At 45.2% G+C, this 20957-nt stretch overlaps 1 protein-coding gene across 1 annotated transcript in view; it reads left to right on the top strand.

Annotated features, from left to right (window-relative positions):
* Positions 1 to 18574, top strand: part of SPP2 (secreted phosphoprotein 2) — a 28193-nt gene extending 9619 nt beyond the window's left edge. Inside the window, exons 5-8 of the mRNA XM_055403660.1 lie at positions 6661 to 6715; positions 7929 to 7979; positions 10534 to 10626; positions 18470 to 18574. Coding sequence (XP_055259635.1) covers positions 6661 to 6715; positions 7929 to 7979; positions 10534 to 10616 — 189 coding nt within the window. The 3' untranslated portion in view covers positions 10617 to 10626; positions 18470 to 18574. The remainder of the gene's footprint in view (positions 1 to 6660; positions 6716 to 7928; positions 7980 to 10533; positions 10627 to 18469) is intronic.
* Positions 18575 to 20957: the final 2383 nt, after the last annotated feature.

Below are 20957 nucleotides of genomic sequence, written 5' to 3'. Positions count from 1 at the left end.
TCTCCATCTGTTACATACCAGTCAGTGATAAAGACCACCCAAAAGGATGTTGAGGAAATCAAGTAAGTGCATGGATGTAAAAGATCTGGTCCAGAGTTTAGCACATAACAGATGCTCAGTAAATGACAGAACACATCTTTGTTCCCTCAATTGCATTGATAATCATCTGCAATAATACTGAGAAATCAATAACATGCAAAATTCTGACTTGGAATTATATTACTTACTGTCTGATTTTCTTACTGAAGTATATATCTCATGAGGGCAGGGAATGTTTGTTTTATTGCCTAGGACAATGTTTGATACAGGGTAGAAGTTTGGTCAATAATTAAACACATACAATAAAACCGAGGAAGAAATTATAGAGTTATGATACATATGATATGAGGAGTAAAAGCATAACTGGTATATGTTTGTTTATTCATAATGGGATAATCTGTCCTTCACTGCTATTTAAAAATGTTTCTACCATTACAAAGCCAAATCTGAACAATGTCTTTCTCTGCTTATACTTTTATTCATTTTTCAAGGTTTAAATCTGTAGTGAAAATTACATGAGAAAAGTATACAATTTCAACTTCAAGAATTGCACATAAAAGTAATGTTCCTATATTATGAACATATCCAGGCCCTACATATTTGTTTGTTTATTTATTTATTGCCTCATAGTTTGGCATGTGGGATCTTAATTCCCAGACCAGAGAATGAACCCATGACCTCAGCATTGGGAGCATGGAGTCTTAGCCACTGGACTGCCAGGGAAGACCTGGGCCTTACATATTTTATATGGAAGTCCATTTTAGAGTAAGAAAGGAGTGACACTCATGACTGAGGAACTCCTGTTACAGTTCAGTTCAGTCACTCAGTCATGTCCGACTTGTTGTGACCTCAAGGACTGCAGCACACCAGGCTTCCCTGTCCATCACCAACTCCTGGAGCTTACTCAAACTCATGTCCATTGAGTCGGTGATGTCATCCAGCCATCTGATCCTCTGTCGTCCCCTTCTCCTCCTGCCTTTAATCTTTCTCAGCAACAGGGTTTTTTCAAATGAGTCAGTTCTTCGCATCAGCTGGCCAAGTATTGATGTTTCAGCTTCAGCGTCAGTTCTTCCAATGAATATTCAGGACTGATTTCCTTTAGGATGGACTGCTTGGATCTCCTTGCAGTCCAAGGGACTCAAGAGTTTTCTCCAACACCACAGGGGTGGTTTTACTGTTAGAAGGAGAATTGTGCAATAATGTTCAGTTGAGCATAACCTTGTTGATCGATCTCGTTCTCACTGGCAATATTTGGGGGTCAATCTCCGGGTGATTTCTGGGTAATTTCCTGTCTCCCTGCTGCTAGTTCAGGTACCCAGGGCCTCCTGTTTGACTCCAGTAAAGAATTCAGGAAGTGAGGTCAGCTTCATGGCTGATACACTGGTTCACGCCTGGCCAAGCTAAGCCAGAAGTGACAAGGACCAAGCATCATGTCACAAGCAGTTTGTGTTGACTTTGTGGTTTATGTGGGGGAAGACAGGAGACAGCCAAGAGCAAGAAAAACACATCTCTGGCCCTTGTGGAGTCTGTAGACCAGTTCTGGGGTATCCGTTATGCAGGGTTTACCCTGACTACCAGACAGGCTTTTGGGAACACACAGTGGGAGGATGGGTGCACGAGGGGCAGAGCAGGTTTTCCAGGGAAACTAGAGGGTGGGTGACCTCAGGATGAAGGGCACAGGGTGTGGAGGGGTGGGAGGGAGCGATTTCAAGCACAGGGGAGAGCACAACGGAGTTCTCTGAGTGTGAGAGAAGCTAAGCTGATGGGTTGAAATGGACAGAAATCCATTGTAACTGGGAGTGGAATGTGAGAAGAGAGGCAGAAGGTGGGGCTGGAGAGGACCCGAGCCTGGTCAAGGAGGACCTCATGGGTCTTGTCAGGATCCTTGGCTTGGGGCTACTTGAGAATTGTTAAGTAGGGAGGTGACGGAACAGATGGAGAACAGATTGGAGCTAGGTAAGAATGCAGGGATGGGAGGCTGGCAGGGCAGGTGAGACAAGATGCTAAGCAGAACTGGGAGTTAGTGGTGAATGTCCCCAGAAAGGGATGCCAGTTCTTCTGTGACCTTTAACACAGTAGAAATTGACACGTGGGCCCCAGTTTAATCCCTCTTCCATCTCTGATTTGGGAAGTTGATTCTTGCACAGCCCACAAACCTGTTGCAACTTTCTCATCGCAGACTGAAAGCTACTCACGTTTCTTCCAATCCCAACTTTTTGGTGAAGGCTCTGATAGAAAGCTAGTGCCTGAAACAAACACAATTTTTAAAATAAACTCCCAGGTTGCTTTCCCTCAAAGGTTAGGAAACTGTAAAAAATTATGAGCAAGTAAAAAATTCCTTAAAGGATTCTGCAACTTGAAAGAAAGAGGAGAAAGCAGATGGAGGTTTAAAGTAATTCCTGGAAACTCTAAAATAGGTTTCTTATATGAAACAGAAAGAAAAATTAGATGACAGCTGTTAACCATTTTCAGTGAAATAAATGGTGGTACTACAAACACGAAAGACAATTGACTGGGATGAATTTAGACAAAGGACAAATAGATCATTGTTGGAAGTAGGGAATAAAAGAAAACTGAAAAAAAATCCTCAGAGTAATGAATATAAAGACCACTTGAAAACATACATAAATAGTAGGAGAATTTCCAGAGAAAGGAACATAATGTAAAGAAAGATGGAAGCCAAAAAGAGAGAATAAGACCAAAAATCCCAATTATTATGAAATATTGTTATGAAATGTCTTATTTATATAAGTAAATAACTTATTTAATATAATAAATAAGTTTTTATTATGAAATAAGACTTAGCTCAAATGGAAATTATCTGGCAAGAATACAGTAAGAGAAAGTGTCTCTAATAGAAAAAACTTGGGTTTACCACTACATAGTTATAATAAGTATAAAAACTTTGTTAAAAGGTTTGAAAAAATAAATTTCTAAAATGGTTAATATTCTCTCTTAACCAAATAAATATTTAAATTATGGGTAGTTTTAATTATTTTTATAGTTTTAGTACTTTATAAAATATTTTAATATTTAAATATATTTTATGTTGTTATATTTTAATATTTAAAATAAATATTTAATTTATGGGTGGTTTTAAGTAATTAAAATATTTCAATATTATTTTTATATTTAAATATATTAGTGTTTAAATTTGTAAGGGAAGAGTGTAGAGGGTGAAGAGTGTCGAGGGTGAACAGTCTCTATATGGCACATCAGTCAGCCACACGGTGGCAATGCCTACATCCGTAACCTGGTGAGGGAGTTGACTTTAGGCAAATCTTTCTGATTTGGAGTGGGTGGGATGAAGTCTGAGTAGAGTTCAGCCTTGAGACCCGAAACAGTCCAAAAGGAGAAGCAGAAAGAATGAGCAGGAATTCTGAACTTGGGGGAGCAGAGTTACGAGTATTTCATTTGTTTACTCTCGTCCATTTCAAATGATAGAACTTCAACTGGAAGTGGTCTAAGCCAAAATGAGAGGATTCCCTGACTCACATTCTCAGAACAAATGCGAGGAGCTGTGTTCGCGGATGGCTCAATTCAGGGACCGTCAACACGACCGGTGCCACATTCCTCTTTTCCTTCTCCCCCCTCCTCTTACTGCTCAGGAGTTTTCTCCTTGCAGCAGGAGGCGAGACTCCAAGCCACTCCAGATTCACATCCTCCAAACTGAGGAGGAAACCGAGCCCTTCTCTCTGACCTCTTGGCATCCCTCCTATTAACCTGGCTTGGGTCATGTGTCTCATTGAAAAGAAATAGTGCTGTTGCTGAAATACAATTCGCAGACCATACACTTCAACGTGTACGGTTCACCCAGTGGTTTTGAGTATATTCGGAAGATCTCACAACTGTCATTGCCGTCTGAACCCTGAACGCTCTCCCACCTCCAAAAGGAATCCCAGAGCCCCTCCCTCTCGCCCTAATCTTTCCAGCACTGAGTAACCACTAACCACTGATGCTTCCTTGGTCTGTGAAGTTACTTTCCTGGCCATTTAATATAAATAGAAGAATACAATATGCGTTCTTTTGTGACTGGTTTCTCTCAGCATGTTTGGCGGCTCATCCATGTTGTAGCATGTATCAGTACTACTTCTGCGGTGGAATAGCAATCCATCGTATGGATAAACCACATTTGATCTATCCATTCGTTGGTTGATCAAAATTGGGGTTGTTTCCACTCTTTGGCTGTTTTAAATAATGATTCTGTGAGCATTCATGTACAAGTTTTTGTGCAGGCGTGCATTTTTATCTATCTTGGGTATTCACCTGCAAGTGCAATTTCTGGATCATAAACTAACTTTATGTGTCAATTTTTGAGAAACTGCCAAGCAGTTTTCCATAATAGCTATACCATGTTATATTTCCACCAGCAATATATGAGAGTTCCAATTTCTCTACATCCTTATCGACACTTGTTATTGTCTGTCTTTTTATTTGAATCCTTATCGACACTTGTTATTGTCTGTCTTTTTATTTGAATCATTCTAGTGGATGTGAAGTGGTATCTCATTAAGATTTTGATTTGATGCTGGGAGGGATTGGGGGCAGGAGGAGAAGGGGACAACAGAGGATCAGATGGTTGGATGGCATCTCCGACTTGTCGCATATGAGTTTGGGTGAACTCCGGGAGTTGGTGATGGACAGGGAGGCCTGGCGTGGTGCAGTTCATGGGGTCGCGGAGAGTCGGAGACGACTGAGCGACTGAACTGAACTGAACTGAGTGAGTAATGCCCTGGAGAAGGCAATGGCCACCCACTCCAGTCCTCTTGCCTGGAAAATCCCATGGATGGAGGAGCCTGGTGGGCTGCAGTCCATGGGGTCGCAAATAGTCGAACACGACTGACCGACTTCACTTCACTAATAAGTAATGATTAGCTATTTGTATCGGAGAAGGCAATGGCAAGCCACTCCAGTACTCTTGCCTAGAAAATCGCATGGACAGAGGAGCCTGGTGGGCTGCAGTCCATGGGGTCGCTACTAGTTGGACACGACTGAGCGACTTCACTTTCACTTTTCACTTTAACACATTGGAGAAGGAAATGGCAACCCACTCCAGTGTTCTTGCCTGGAGAGTCCCAGGGACGGCGGAGCCTGGTTGGCTGCTGTCTATGGGGTCGCACAGAGTTGGACACGACTGAAGCGACTTAGCAGCAGCAGCAGCTATTTGTATATCTTTTTTGGAGAAATGTCTACTTGAATCCGTTTTCAATTTTAAATTGGGTTATTTGTCTTCTTGTTGTTGAATAGGAAGAGTTCTTTGTATATTTCGCATATAAGTTCCCAAAAAATTGTAAATGTTTTCTCCCATATGTAAGGTTTTTTTCTTTATTGATGGAGCCCTTTGAAGAACAAAAGTTTTAAAGTTTAATGAAGTCAAATTGATCTATTTTTTTCTCTTGTTGTTTGTATGAGTCTTTCATTGAGATTCATGGCCCACTTTGATTAGGAAGGGATCCAGCTTCATTCTTTTGAATGTGGATATCCAGCTGTCTCAGCACCATTTATTGAAAAGTTATTCTTTCTCCCACTGAACTGTGGCCCCTCCTAGACCAGTCACTCTGACAAAGCCGGCAGGCTTACTGGCTGGTAAGGATGGAGAGGGTGACAGGTAGGTGGCCCAGACAACTGGAAGAAAAGTTGTGAGCCCAGCGGCCACCTTACTTTATGACTCTGGGCTTTCATGGGCTTCTTGTGGGTCAGCTAGGAAAGAATCCACCTACAGTGCAGGAGACCTGGGTTCGATCCCTGGGTCAGGAAGAACCCCTGCAGAAGGGAAAAGCTACCCATTCCAGTATTCTGGTCTGGAGAATTCCATGGACTAAGTCCATGGGGTTGCAACGAGTCAGACATGACTGAGCAACTTTCACTTCACTGGGCTTTCAGTGGCTTCATGAAGACTTCTCGTGCACACCTTTTCCTATTGAACACATATGGGGACTTCATAGAAAGAAAACTCCCAAATTTGACCTGAACACAGTCTATCTGCAAGTCCATGCAACAGAGTTCTTTCTGGTTCGCATCTGGGAGTCATTTTGAGTCTAGTGGAAACCTTTTTAGATGATTTAAACTTCATATAAGTTGCTCTTCCCCATGTACTTAGTTAGACACACATGGCTTCCCTGGTGGCTCAAGGGTAAAGAACCTGCCTGCCAATGCAGGAGGTTTGGGGTGGAGTTCAGTGGAGTTAGGGAGAGGGGGACAGGCCTCTATTTGTATCCCTGTGTTTGCTTCATAAGCCCAGTGGTTCATCAGACTTCCCTGGTGGCCCAGTGTGGTTAAGACTCAGCACTCCCAATGAAGGAGACGTGGGTTCAAACCCTGGATGGGAAGAACCCCCCTGGATAAGGAAATGGCAAACACAGTCCAGTGTTCTTGCCTGGGAAATCCCAAGGACAGAGGAGCTTGGAGGCCTACAGTTCGTGGGGTCACTGAGGCTCAGATATGACTCAGTGACTAAACGTCAATACGTTCAAAACCATATATTAATTTAAGTTATTTAATATAGCTTATTGCCTTATTTCATTAAAAAGTTATATGAGTCTTCCAGTTAACAGCTGCATATTTTACAGTGTCTTTCCTTTTTCTCTTTCATGTGCTGATATATACCGATGCCTGAATCAGATGTTTTTTGGGGATATCTTGGGATCCTCTACATCAAGAAACAGTTACCTGCTTGGTAAGTTGAGACTTTCTTAATATTAAGATCTTTTTAATATTTTTTTCATGAATTAACTTCATATTGAAGCTCTCTATCAGGGAATCATTTAAAACTGGAAATAGCTCTGTATAAGCTTTGTTCAATGACATAAATCATGGAAAATAAACATTTGCCTTTGCTCCTTTCTTAACAGTAGGCAAAAATGACACAGCTCTTCATGTAAACAACTCTTTTCATTTATGCAGAGATTTTCCAGACATATTTCCATTTCGTGGCTCTAACATCTCTGCCAGTTAGGCAGGGCAGTTGCTGGTTCTCACCCTAAGAGGGTCCCCCAACTTGAACACACTTGTTCCTTCCTGGGTAAAGACCAGTTTTAGGACTCAGGTATGCAATGACTCATGGGCTTCCCAGATGGCTTAGTGGTAAAGAACCCGCCTGCCAATATGGGATGCAAGAAATGCAGGTTTGATCCTTGGGTTGGGAAGATCTCTTGGAGGAGGAAATGGCAACCCACTCCAGTGTTCTTGCCTGGAAAATCCCATGGGCAGAGGTGCCTGGTGGGCTACACCACGTGGAGTCACAAACCATTGGACACGACTGAGCACGTGCGTACATGCAGCGATGCATATCTGGAAAGATCTGGATTAGGCCTCATCTGACTGGTTGGGGCTGTAACCCTCCAGCCATGTCACCAGAGCGGACCATCCCTTTAAGAATCTTGCTTGGGAGAGGGAGGCCTCTCCGTTTCCCCTTCATAAGCAGCCTATCATTTGAAGGAGGGTCAGATTAGTGTTCCATGGCTTAGCAAACATTTTTGCATGTATGCTCAGCTGCGTCCAACTCTTTGTGACCTCATGGACTGTAACTTGCCAGGTAACTCTGTCCATGGAATTTTCCAGGCAAGAATACGGGCGTGGGCTGCCATTTCTTCCTCCAGGGGAGCTTCCTGACCCAGGGATCTACCCAGAGCCTCCTAAATCTCCTGCATTTCTTGCATTGCAGGCAGATTCTTTACCGCTGAGCCATCAGGGAAGCAGAAACCATTTTTACCTATTGATAAAATAGGTAAATGGGAGGATTTTCCCTATTGGAGCTGATGGCAGTGAAACTCTGTGATCTTCCATCGCTTCCTTGTGGGAAAGGTGTATTTGTGGCATCAGTAATAAAATCACAGAACATTCCAGAAGTGGGCAGTCATAATTGCCTTACGACTATTACTGTGTTATAGGCCTCACTCCTGACAGATCCAGAGGTGAGCCGCTTTATGAACGATCACGTGGTAAGTGGTCCCGTTTTCTTCTGCCAGATACCAACACATCCTCTTCTGATCAAGCCAGAATGCACTGAAGCCATGTCATAGGAGATAAACCCCTGAAAGACAAAATATTTTAAAGGAAAATGAGAACAACAGTCCTGTATAAACTTGTTTTGCACATCACTGAAAAGCTGACTTTGAGGCATTAAAACTCACTTGACATTTATCAGGATTCAAAGTATCAAATCTGGCTGAGAAAATTAGCACTGACCTCCCTCCTATCTTAGTCTGCCACATTTTCTAAAAATCCCAAGCTCTTATGAGCTCCTCTTTACCCTCCACCTTCAACTGTACTTTTCAGGAAGCAGACAGAGCTATCAGTTACTTAGTTTCTCCCTTTTATAATAAGTTTTCTCATTTAACTATCATGATGGCTCTATAAACCAGGAGTATTATCTGTTTACACAGAAGAAGCGAGTAACAACTCATGATGTTTGTTGTGACACAAAATATTCACCCTCCACTAATTGCTTGACAATTTTCTCCTTCAGCTTCACAACCATCTCGACAGGGAGCACTGTGTCACCTCCCATTTTGTAGATGAGCAAACTGAGGCTTAATGAGCTTCTGTAACTTGTTCAAGGCTTCACGGCCAATGTAGAACTTTGATTCTGGTGGGGAATGGCAGACACAGGACCTAGAGAGAGATCTGTCAGACTCGGAAGCGTCTGTTTTTTCCAGGCCACTTGCCAGAAAAAATTGTGAGATTTACTCTCAGATCAGAGTTCTCTATTACAATAACACAGGTATTAATGTTTCATTGCACTCAATGTCTGAAATACTAAATTGGTACTACAAAATACCAATTTGTCTGAAGTACTAAAGCTTACAATATGAGGCTTGCTTACAAGAAGTGCCTAAGTTTAGACTTCCTTCAGTGTGCCATTTTGAAAGAAACAGTTATTTGAACTACATGACCACTACTGAGGACAGTTTTGAACACTTGTTTTTGGAATTACCTGCAGATTCTAGGGCCCGTTCTTTTGAGTATCTGTAGTGGTGGAAAGGCAATGGCAAGCCACTCTAGTACTCTTGCCTAGAAAATCCCATAGATGGAGGAGCCTGGTAGGCTGCAGCCCATGGGGTCGCTACGAGTCAGACACGACTGAGCGACTTCACTTTCACTTTTCACTTTCACACATTGGAGAAGGAAATGGCAACCCACTCCAGTGTTCTTGCCTGGAGAATCCCAGGGATGGGGAAGCCTGGTGGGCTGCCGTCTATGGGGTCGCACAGAGTCAGACACGACTGAATTGACTTAGCAGCAGCAGCAGCGGTGGTGGAAAGCATGTGCTCTTGGATTTAATTTTGGAAATAAATTCAGTTAGTTAGATTAATAACCAGCTTGGCTGCATTGGTTGTCTATTGTGGTTCAGTCGCTAAGTCGTGTCTAACTCTCTGTGACACCACGGGCTGCAACACGCCAGGCTCCTCTGTCCTCCACGAACTCCTGGAGTTTTGCTCAAATTCATGTCCATCCATTGCGGTGTGTCGGATGACCATACAGCCTAGCAACCTAAAACAGCAAACGTTTATTGTCTGATAGTTTCTGGGTCGAGAACCCAGCAGTAGCTTAGCTGGGTGTTTCTGGCTCAGAGTCTCTAGGAGGTGGCAGGGAAAATATTGATCATGGCTGAGACCTCATCTGAAGGCTTGACTGGGCCTGAGGGACCCACTGCCAAGGTTACTCAGGTGGTGGTTGGCAGGGCTCAGTTCTTTGGGGCTATTGGGCTGAGGGCTTTGGTTTCTTGGCATACGGGCCTTTTCACAGGGCTGTCTGAGTGTCCTCAAAGCGTGAAAACTGACTTCTGCCAGAGAACATGATGAGAAACAGAGGGAGATGGAGGAATGAACAAGCAACAGAGCATCCAAGACACACAGTCTTTTATTTCCTGGTTTTGCAAGTGATATAGCATCACTTCTTCATAGTTTATTAACCACACACACTGACCCTGGTCCGATGTGGGATAAAACTCAAGACTGTGAATACCACCACGTGTCCATCTTGGGGGCTGGCTACCACACTGGGAAAATGTCATTTGGGACAAATATATAGATATATATAGATATAGATATAAATTAATGTGATGGATCCTTTTTATATTCCTTGGAATATAATCCCAGAGCTGAATTCTAAAACCATTTTGGGCTTTGGGACCATCATTGACTCGTGTGTGCAGCCATCTCAGAGATTGCTTTAAACACGACAATTCAATTTAATTCAACAAATGTGTGTGACAGGCCCTGGGCAGATCCCACAGAGGACTGAGGGATCGATGTGACAGTCCCTGCCCTCGAGGGCTTACAGAGACACGTTCAGCTGTAGCACCAGGCGGACGAGAGTGAGGGAGGCTTGACAAGGAGGACGAGGTCATCGTGCTCCTGGGGAGCCTCTTGGCAGTGGGGGCTCAGGTGGTGCTCGTCACAGTCCTTCTCATTAACGCAGAGTCACGCAGTCTGCGTTGTCTGAGGTCTAGATGCCAATGACAGAGCCTGTATATTCCCTTTCTGTCTTCAGAGATGAGAAGAAACTTTCCTCTTGGAAATAGAAGGTACTCGAACCCGTGGCCCAGAGCAAGAGTAAACCCTGGCTTTGAGTGACAGCCTTGAGGTAAGGGAACATGGTTAAAAACGTGTGTAATTAGAAATAGAAGCTACTGGAAGGAATGCCTTATAGCTGCTGCCCCTGCACCTCCAAATGTCTGCAGTCCTCTCGTCAGCTCCCATCTCCCCTCCCACCTTCTCGTCTCTTCTCCCGGATCCCGAGCCTTAACTGTCTCTTCACTCTTCTCCCTGTGGCTTTTGCATGTGCTGCTGTCAACGTGTTCAAATTTCTCCACTTTAAGAGCAGAAATTAAACAGCAAAGCGAACAAACAGCACAGCGCCTTTCTCCGACCCAGCCTCTTCACCCTAACAGCCGCCTCCTTCTCTCCCTCCTTCCTCGTCAGATAAGTTTTTTGATTACGTGTGTGTGTACTTAGTCACTCAGCCGTATCAGGCTCTTTGCGACCCCCACCGTGGACTGTAGCCCACCAGGCTCCTGTGTCCATGGGATTTCCCAGGCAGGAATACTGGAGTGGGTTGCCATTTCCTTCTCCACGGAATTCTCCTGACCCAGGGATGGAACTTGTGAGGTGTTGCCTCTGTCTCCTGCACTGCAGCGGATTCTTTACCTGCTGAGCCTTTGGGAAAGCCCTAAACTTCTTGACAAAATTGTGGTCCAAGGCTGCTGCCATTACCTGCCCACCTTCCATTCACTTTTTGGCTTTTGCCAACTGAATATTAGCCCTTCAAATCTCTGATGTCTAATCTGCCTTCCTTTTCTCGATCAGTCGTTTAAATCCTTACGCCCGTTCTTTTGATCTCCTTCATCCAGTTCTTCCCTTCTATGTTACCTCTTCCATGTGCCTGCTTTCCAAACACACACTGCTCACCTCGCTGTATCCTGAGACCCAAGCTCTTACATCAGCTGCCCACTGCATGCAGTTGTGGTAAGCATCCTTGAGCCCTTGACACTCAAATGGCCTCCTCTTTAGCCTTAGTAGAGGCATCACCACCCACTGCATTTTCTCCTGTTCAAAATTGTATAATGTCATTTGCTCTTTAAAATTTATGTTGAAGTATAGTCAGTTTACAGTGTGTGTTTTTACAGTTTCAGATGTATAGCAAGGTAATTCAGTTATATACATACGTATCTATCTTTTAAAAGACTCTTTCCCATCAAAGGTTATACAACCTTGGCTCTTCTTTACCCTTCATCTCCCCAGCATCCACAGAGGTCTGATCTTATGGATTTTGCTCGCACATTTTCTCTGGCTTTAGCCCATCATCGCGTCACCATCACCACTCACATCATGCCATCTTGCCTCAGCTCCTGTTTCCACTCTGACCACCTTGCACCTGGCCCTCAGGTTCATCTGGAAGTGCAGAGACTCTGACCCTTCTCCATGCAAACCCCATGCCCTCAGTTCGCTTGTAGGACAAAGTAGAGACAGACCGTGAGCCAAGGGGAAGGACAGCCCGTTGGCCCTTGTGCTGGAGACTGAGCCCTGGTTTTGCAGACTGTCTCATGCATGTGTGTAATAAACTCCCCGTTGCCAGGGACCGGAGCAAAGGCAATTTTGCCTTTTTAAAGCCTCCCAAGTACTAAAGGAATGTGACGAAGGCACACTTAAAAGGAATTTTTGGATAAAATTATACCTGTAGACTCAGAGAACATTCATCCTCACACACAGACACACATAAGTTAATCATGAAGCCTGGGCCCTCACAGGTTTTAAGTTTACATAACTCTGTATGCTTTCAGGATAAAGTCCAAATTCCCTAGTGTGGCCCGCAAAGGCCTTTGTGGTCCGTCCCTTGCCCACTTCTCTAGCCTCTCGCTCCCAAGGCTACCAGCCCTGAAGCTCCTATGACACTGAAATACCTGCAGTTTCTTCTGCTGAAACCTCTATCTGGATCATGAAAAAGTGAAGTGAAAGTGTTAGTCGCTCAGCCGTGTCCTACTCTTTTGCGACTCCATGGACTGTAGCCCACCAGGCTCCTCTGTCCACTGGGTTCTCCAGGCAAGAATACTAGAGTGGGTTGCCATTCCCTTCTCCAGGGGATCTTCCCAACCCAAGGATCGAACCCGGGTCTCATGAATTGCAGGCAGATTCTTTACCATCTGAGCTGCCAGGGAAGACCTACCTGGAACATCCACCTGGCTAATTCCTCCTCCTCACTTACATCTCAGCTCAGCTCAGCATTACGTCCCCTTAAGGGTCTCCCCAAGTCAGAGTAATATCCCTTTATGGGCTCTACTATTGCTGAGAGAATTACCAATAACCTTAGGTACGCAGATGACACCATTCTTATGACAGAAAGTGAAGAGGAACTAAAGAGCCTCTTGATGAAAATGAAAGAGGAGAGTGTAAAAGCTGGCTGAAAACTCAATATTCAAGAAAGAAAGATCATGGCATCCGGCCCCATCACATCATGGAAAATAGATGGGGAAACAATGGAAACAGTGAGAGACTTTATTTTCTTGAGCTCCAAAATCACTGCAGATGGTGACTGCAGCCATGAAATTAAAAGATGCTTGCTCCTTGGAAGAAAAGCCATAGCTTGCTCATAAGAAACCTAGACCGCATATTAAAAAGCAGAGACATCACTTTGCCAACAAAGGTCTGTCTAGTCAAAGCTATGGTTTTTCCAGTAGTCACGTATGAATGTGAGAGATGGACCATATAGAAAGCTGAGTGAAGAAGAATTGATGCTTTTGAACTGTGGTGTTGCAGAAGACTCTTGAGAGTCCCTTGGACTGCAAGGAGATCCAACCAGTCCATCCTAAGGGAGATCAATCCTGAATGTTCATTGGAAGGACTGATGCTAAAGCTGAAGTTCCAATACTGTGGCCACCTTATGCGAAGAACTGACTCATTGGAAAAGACCTTGATGCTGGGAAAGATTGAAGGTGGAAGGAGAAGGGGATGACAGAGGATGAGATGGTTGGATGGCATCACCGACTCAATGGACATGAGTTTGAGTAACCTCTGGGAGTTGGTAATGGACAGGGAAGCCTGGTGTGCTGCAGTCCATGGGTTCGCAAAGAGTTGGACACGACTGAGCAACTGAACTGAACTGAAGTCCCCATGACAGGGTGCTGCAATTACCCATTTCTTCTCTGCTTCATCTGACTCCCCCAGGTCCCCCAGGGAAGGGCTGAGATAACTTCTGTTGCCAGCATCTCCCAGGGCCCCACACAGAGCCAAGCACCCAGCAAGCAGCAGAAAGTACTTTTTTTTTTGAGTGGATGACAGAATCTTTCATTTTGGATATTGAGCTTCTGTTATCAAAAAAGTCAGCTGAGCTTAGTGTGATTAATTTTTAACCACTGGAATTGGAAAGAGGTCAACTGACATTTTAACTAAAATCGAAGAGAAATTTACCAGCGAAGCTGTATAGGATGAAAGATGCAAATGGTAGATTTTCTTTTGAATCTATGAGCACCCTAAAAATAACAACTAACTTCAGGCTGAGATCAAGAGAGTACTCATTACAAAGAAACAGACTCATCAGATCCATTTTTTATAAACTTAAATCATATCAATTGCTTTGCAGAACATTCTCAAGGGGAGAAAATACAATTCTCAATGGATTGACTGTATGTTATTTATTAATGATTATACTGGATGTATATATATATATATATAACGATTATATATTATACATATTATATAATATATATAATGATTATATTATATATATAATGGTTAATAATGATTATACTGGATGTATATATATGTGTGTGTGTATGTGTGTGTGTGTGCTCGGTTACGTCCAGTTCTTTGAACGACCCCATGGACTGTAGTCTGCCAGGCTCTTCTGTCCATGACATTCTCCAGGCAAGAATACTGGAGAGGGTTGACATTTTCTACTCCTGGGGATCTTCCCAACCCAGGGATTAAACCCGGGTCTCTTACATCTCCTGCACTGGCAGGGAGATTGTTTACCACTGTGCCACCTGGGAGCCATATATATAATGATTTGATTTCTGTAAAGAAATTGATCACTTAAGGAATGTCTCTTTAAAGGCAATACACACCAAAGGGCAAATGCTGCTGTCCTGGCCTGGACATTGACCTTGCCTATCCCAGTTATAACCCTGCACTCCTATGACCCTCAGCAGGGCAGGATGCCTACAGTCTTAAGATAAGTCCTGCCTAGGGGACCCAGTGAGGAGGCCAGTCCACTGTATCTGGAGTCCGGTTCTGAGCTTTCTCTGCTGATTTAGGAGGGGTGAGGATGACACGGTCCTTCAATCCCTTGGGCTCAGTTTTTCAAAGATTTATGATGATTGTTATTTTTACTTTCGTTCCTGTTAGACCATGAGCTCCTTGAGGATGTGTTACCGTGTTATCCTTATTATTTAGTTTAGCAACAGGAAAATATGATTAATAATACGTCTGTACGGTTACTAATAACAATATCCTTTGTCTAGTTCCTAATGCTAAAAATAATGTCTTTAATACAGTGAGTTCCCTCAGGTTGAAAGAAAGGAATGAACCAATGCAGGACCAAAAATAGGACTCTTTTCAAATTGTGAATGACATGCTTCCAGTGGGGAAAGGTCTCTGGAGGCAGAGCCTTTGGTTTATCTAGAATCAGAATGCTTGGAGCCTGGCTTATTTTCTGGAACAAATGAGGAGCTGAGAAAGTATTTTTGTAATTTCATAACCACTGTTCTAGGATTCTTTCAGACTGCTGGAAGATTTATTTAATATGTGGGAGTGGCTAGTGAAAGCGTTTCAACAAAGAGGTCTGAGATTCTTTTTCTTGTTTGCTACTTTGCAATACGAATGGGGGAAAGCAGGTCCCAGGTTTCATGTTGAAAGGAATCTGTTTAAGAGGCTCACTCTTTCTTGATCGCCATAGCTGGCCTAGTTCTGCTTCTGCACGAGACAGTGGTCTGAAGACTACAGACCACACTGTCTGCACCCAAACCATGGTCGCATGAGCGATGTGTGTTTCTCAAGATTGCAATGTGGATTAGCGTGAAATTCCTACCCTGTGGCTTCCTTGATAGCTCAGAGGTAAAAGAATACTCCTGCAATGCAAGAGTCCTGGGTTCAATCCCTGGGTCAGGAAGATCCACTGGAGGAGGAAATGGCAACCCACTCCAGTATTCTTGCCTGGGAAATCCCGTGCACAGAGGAGCCTGGTGGGCTACAATTTGTGAGAGTGTAAAGAGATGGACAAGACTAAGTGACTAACCCACCACCACCACCACCACCTACCCTATATGGCAGGAGCAGCAGAGGAGGCAGCTATTGGTGGGATCTTCTGTCAATAACTGCATGGTGAGAAGAATCAGTCTCCTGACTTTTGTCCAGCAAATATTCCTCAAATGCCCACTTTGTGCCTGGCCCTACAACAATGATCAGAACTCTCAAGGGTGCCTGGGTCTGTGTTTGTACCTTTGCACCTATGCTGCCTTATTTAAATTCTGCGACTGTCCAAGTGAAGTGTCATCGTTATTACCTCCATTTTGTAGATGACAAGACTGGGGCCATGGAGGCCCCTCCTCTCACTGGTGCTGAGTTGAGATTTAGTTCCCAATGTCTGTCTGTCTGCCTGTCTCCAAAGTGCCTCCTTTTCTTCCTGCGATAGTCGACCTCGTGTCAATATCTCCACTCTCAGAAAATAACATGAGGGAGCAAAACCTCGAGGATCGTTTGTTTAAGAAATACTTGTGATGTGCTGGGTGAAGCACATATGGAGGATGACCGAAAAACCTGAGCCACCACGGTGAGCCTGCTGAGTGATTTCCGTGTTCAGGAGTCAGGCTTATTAGTCATAGCCTCTTGCCATGATCTTCCCAGATAGCCTACCCTTCGGGAGCGCCAGACTCCCGTATAAGATAGAAGAGCCCCATCAGTGTCTGGAGGCAGAAACCCAGATTTCCTCACCCTCAGCTATAACACGCAGCCCCTGCACGTGCTTGCTGGCTGCCCCACCAGGCACAGTGTGTTCTGACTACTTGCAGTAGTGTTGTGTTACAAAGATGCTGCAAAAGTCGCATCAGTGAACCCTGAACCAGCTCTCCTGCGGGAAATACAGGGTTAAGTTCCTATGAGCCTTTGGTCACATTTTGTCCAGTAATCTGTATGCGTCCTTCATGTGTGTTTCTGTTGAAAGGTGTCTTATTTAATATATATGGTTGATTTATTAATATGGGAGTAACAGCCATGGCACTGTTACTCCTGCCTGAAGGAAGCTTATCTCATGTATGTATTTTCTCCACCAGGCACAGCCAGTCTTCTCATGCTCAGGGTACTAGACAGCACTTCAGGACTATGTGTGGGGGCCATTTTAAATAGCAAAATCGCCAACAAAAATCACAGAAAAACAAAAAACATGGCACCAAATAGACCCAAGAGGACACTTGTTTACAGCACGAGAGCCAAAACTGGGCAAATGGCCTTGTATGAGCTCACTTGGGAATGTGTGCAATTTTTCTCACTCTGAACATTCTGCTGTAGCTGCTGCTGCTAAGTTACTTCAGTCGTGTCCAACTCTGTGCGACCCCACAGACAGCAGCCCACCAGGCTCCCCTGTCCGTGGGATTCTCCAGGCAAGAACACTGGAGTGGGTTGCCATTGCCTTCTCCAGTGCACGAAAGGGAAAAATGAAAGTGAAGTCACGCAGTTGTGTTCGACTCCTAGCGACCCCATGAGCTGCAGCCTACCAGGCTCCTCTGCCCATGGGCTTTTCCAGGCAAAAGTACTGGAGTGGGGTGCCATTGCCTTCTCCCTGAACATTCTGCTGCTGCTGCTAAGTCACTTCAGTCGTGTCCGACTCTGTGCGACCCCATAGACAGAAGCCCACCAGGCTCCCCCGTCCCTGGGATTCTCCAGGCAAGAACACTGGAGTGGGTTGCCATTTCCTTCTCCACTGAACATTCTAGAAGGACTCAAAAAGTGGTTCAGAAGGTAAAGAATCTACCTGTAATTCAGGAGACCTGGTTCGATCCCTGGGTTGGGAAGATCCCTAGAGAAGGGAGTGGCTACCCACTCCAGAATTCTCGCCTGGAGAGTCCCAAGGACAGAGGAGCCTGGTGGGCTACAGTCCATGGGGTCACAATGAGTCGGACATGACTAAGAAACTAACACTTTTCACTTTACAAGTAAATACAAGCCAATAGACAAATCTCTGTGGGTAATGAGGCTCTACTGTACAGTGGGTTCCCCACCCCAGTTCATCCCTAATTTCTCTGTAATCTCTCTTGTTCCTTCCCACCTGGTATCTGCGCCTGCTGTCCCCAGCACCTTCCTCAGGCGTTGGCTCTGTATCCACTCTTTGGCTCCATCTGGCCGTTGTCCATCCGTTTCCTGCTGAGCCTCACGGCTGAATTTCATGCTGACGAGTGCTGCCTTCTTCCCTGAAACCCTCTGGCTCCTGAGCAGTGGCCTCCTTGGCCCCCGTGGATGCTCAGTGCGCACTTGTTTATTGAATGGATGAATGATGGAAGAATGAATGAATGTCCCGCCTCAGATGACCCAGGCCCTCACAGGCCACGGCTTCAGCCAGTCTACTCCTTACCTGACTTGACTGGTCCCCTCCCTCTCTCATCACCGGCACCTCCTTAGTTCAGACTGAGTCCAGGATCTGGTTGCAGCCTTTCCCTGGGGACCCTTACCTCTCTGGACTTGATCTTCCTTTCTGGGACTGCATTTCTGTCCCATGGACTCCATGACGTCCTCTTCTCCCTGCAGGAATCTCTCACCACACCCTATCCCCCCCCATTTTTTTTTGTTCAGTGAACTGGCTGCTTTGCATAGTTTCTCTAGTCTCTGGTCCATCTTGGATCCCTTTTCAAATAGTGCCTAGGAATGCTGGGTCCTGTGCCTCCATAAGAGTGTGAAATGTGTGCCACAGGGTCTAACCCTCTCCTTCTTCTCTCTTTTAACAGCAAAATGCATTGGAAGGAATAGACGTTCCAACGAAGAAAGATACCTTATGAATTGTGTAATTTTCTTTTGATCAATTTCAGTCCCTAATAAATGGCTTACTTTCCCTCTTTCATTGCTTTTTTTTAAAGTAACTATCATGTATTTGCTTCCCTGGTGGCTCAGATGGTAAGGACTCTGCCTGCCATGTGAGAGAACTGGGTTTGATCCCCTGGAGAAGGGAACGGCAAACCACTGTAGTATTTTTGCCTGCCTGGAGAATCCCAAGGACAGAGGAGCCTGGTGAGCTACAGGTCACGGGGTCACAAAGGGTGGGACATGACTGAGCGACTAACACCATCTGTCATCGTGTGTTTAGAGGAGAAGCCAATGCCGTGAGGACAGTTCACTCAGTAGGTGTCTCTTCCCACGGGCCTGACGACCCCCAAAGAAAGGCGATACTTGGAGACCACCTGGGCTGAGCTAGCACGTGTGGCTGTGCTCAAGCAGGGGGATGGCTGGAACCATTCCCACATGCATACTGACAGCACGAATCAGAGTGATTCTGGTGCTGGAGACACAACCTGACAGACTCCTGCCTCAGGGAGGAGTGACTGCTGCTAGGCAAGGAATGGACATTTCAGGTGTAGTGTTTGTTTAAAACTACAGCATGCTGGTTGCAAAGAAGCCTGGCTCCAGGAAAGGCACCAAACTGGGGCCTGTTTGTAAGTAAGCAGCTTGTGGGACAAAGACCTCAGTCCCTTGGGTTCTTTCTTGGTGATTCCTGTGTTGGCAGAAAGCTCACTTTGCTCAGCGGGCAAGAGGGCTCACTAGCTCTTGGCAGCAATGGGGACTTCACAAAAGATGGGGGCTGGGTGTGGGACCCACACACTCTGCTCGCTCGCCAAGGCTGTTCCTGAGAACAGAGTGACCTCATGGCTTTCCTTTGACATGGCCCTGTCCTCAACTGTGGGTGGAGGGATGTGGCCACCACTAGCCTCCCTCCCAGCGCTGACCTCTGCTGGAACCTGGTACAAGACCAACCGGTCAGTCAAAATATCATGTGCCACTTCCACACACATTGTGAAACAGATATTTCAGGATACCCCATCTAGAGATCTTAACAAAATCACACCTGTGTGTGTGATATCAGTCGCTCAGTCGTGTCTGACTCTTTGCAACTCCATGGACTGTAGCCCTCCAGGCTCCTCTGTCCATGGAATTTTCTAGGCAAGAATTCTGGAGTATTCTTGGCAATCTCAGGATACACAGGTTCGACTCCTGGCTCAGGAAGATCCCCTGAAAAAGGAAATGGCAACCCACTCCAATATTCTTGCCTGGGAAATCCCATGGACAGCGGAACCTGGTGGGCTACAGTTCATGGCCTCGCAAAGAGTTGGACACGATGGAGCGTGTGCACACACACACACATACACACAGGGTGCTGGGGAGGTCACAGTTTGGTGAATAAAGTAGTTGCTCAGTTGTGTCCACCTCTTTGCAGCCCCATGGAATTCTCCAGGCCAGAATACTGGAGTGGGTAATCTTTTCCTTCTCCAGGAGATCTTCCCAACCCAGGGATCGAGCCCAAGTCTCCCGCATTTGGGGCGGATTCTTTACCAGCTGAGCCACAAGTGAAGCCTGAATAAAGCAGAGGAGAAAGGAAAGAAAAACAAGCCATCTCTCTAGGCTCCCCGAAGCACTAGGTGGCAGAATTTGCTCAGCACAGCTCTTCAGGCCACCAGCTGGGACTGGTTTGGTGTTGTTGTCCGGGCCCGTAACTAGGTCACAGTTAAATTGGGAAACGTGTGTTGTCCTGTGGACAGAAGCTCAGGGGCTGTTCCTGCTTCTTCAAAGGCAGGGCTGTGCACGGCCGACAGCTGCTGCAGGCGGCCTGCTGTCCCCCTTCCTTCATAGTTTTCTCTGCTCTGCTGTGTCATGAGGGTTCTCGTTTCTCTCCTCTGTCTCCTGCTGGGCCAGGACCTGCTGGGTCGTCACCCAGTTCAACACTGGTGGCTCAGATGGTGTGGTTCCTGCCTCCCATTCCAATGTATGCACACTCTGCTTTAAAACAGCTTTTGTGGTAGCAGAATTCACATTTTCAAGAAAGTGCATAGCTTTGTTAAAAGAAGCATCACTTTAAAAAATAAAACAAGATGAAATAATGCAACGTAGATGGATCTAGAGACTGTCGTACTGAGTGAAGTAAGTCAGACAGAGAAGGGGAAATACTGTATGCCGTCCCTTATACAGGGATCCAGAAGAAATGATGTGAATGGACTCACCAAACAAACAGACTCACAGACACAGAGAAGGAACCAAGTGAGCCCTGGGCCAGCTGTGCTGGGTTGAAATCATGTCCCCTGAAAATACATGTCCACACAGAACCTCAGAATGGATTCTACTCTGACACAAAAGAACCTTGGAATGGATTAGACTCTGACGCAAGGTCTTTGCAGACACAAACAGTTAAGATGAAGTCATGCTGGAATTGTTGTTGTTCAATCGCTA

The sequence above is a fragment of the Moschus berezovskii genome, chromosome 4 (assembly GCF_049115385.1).
Source record: "Moschus berezovskii isolate FMDL1 chromosome 4, NW_MosBer_1.0, whole genome shotgun sequence".
NCBI classification, from domain to species: domain Eukaryota; kingdom Metazoa; phylum Chordata; class Mammalia; order Artiodactyla; family Moschidae; genus Moschus; species Moschus berezovskii.
Note: the sequence above shows the minus strand (reverse complement) of the source record. Positions and strands in the feature narration are given on the sequence as shown.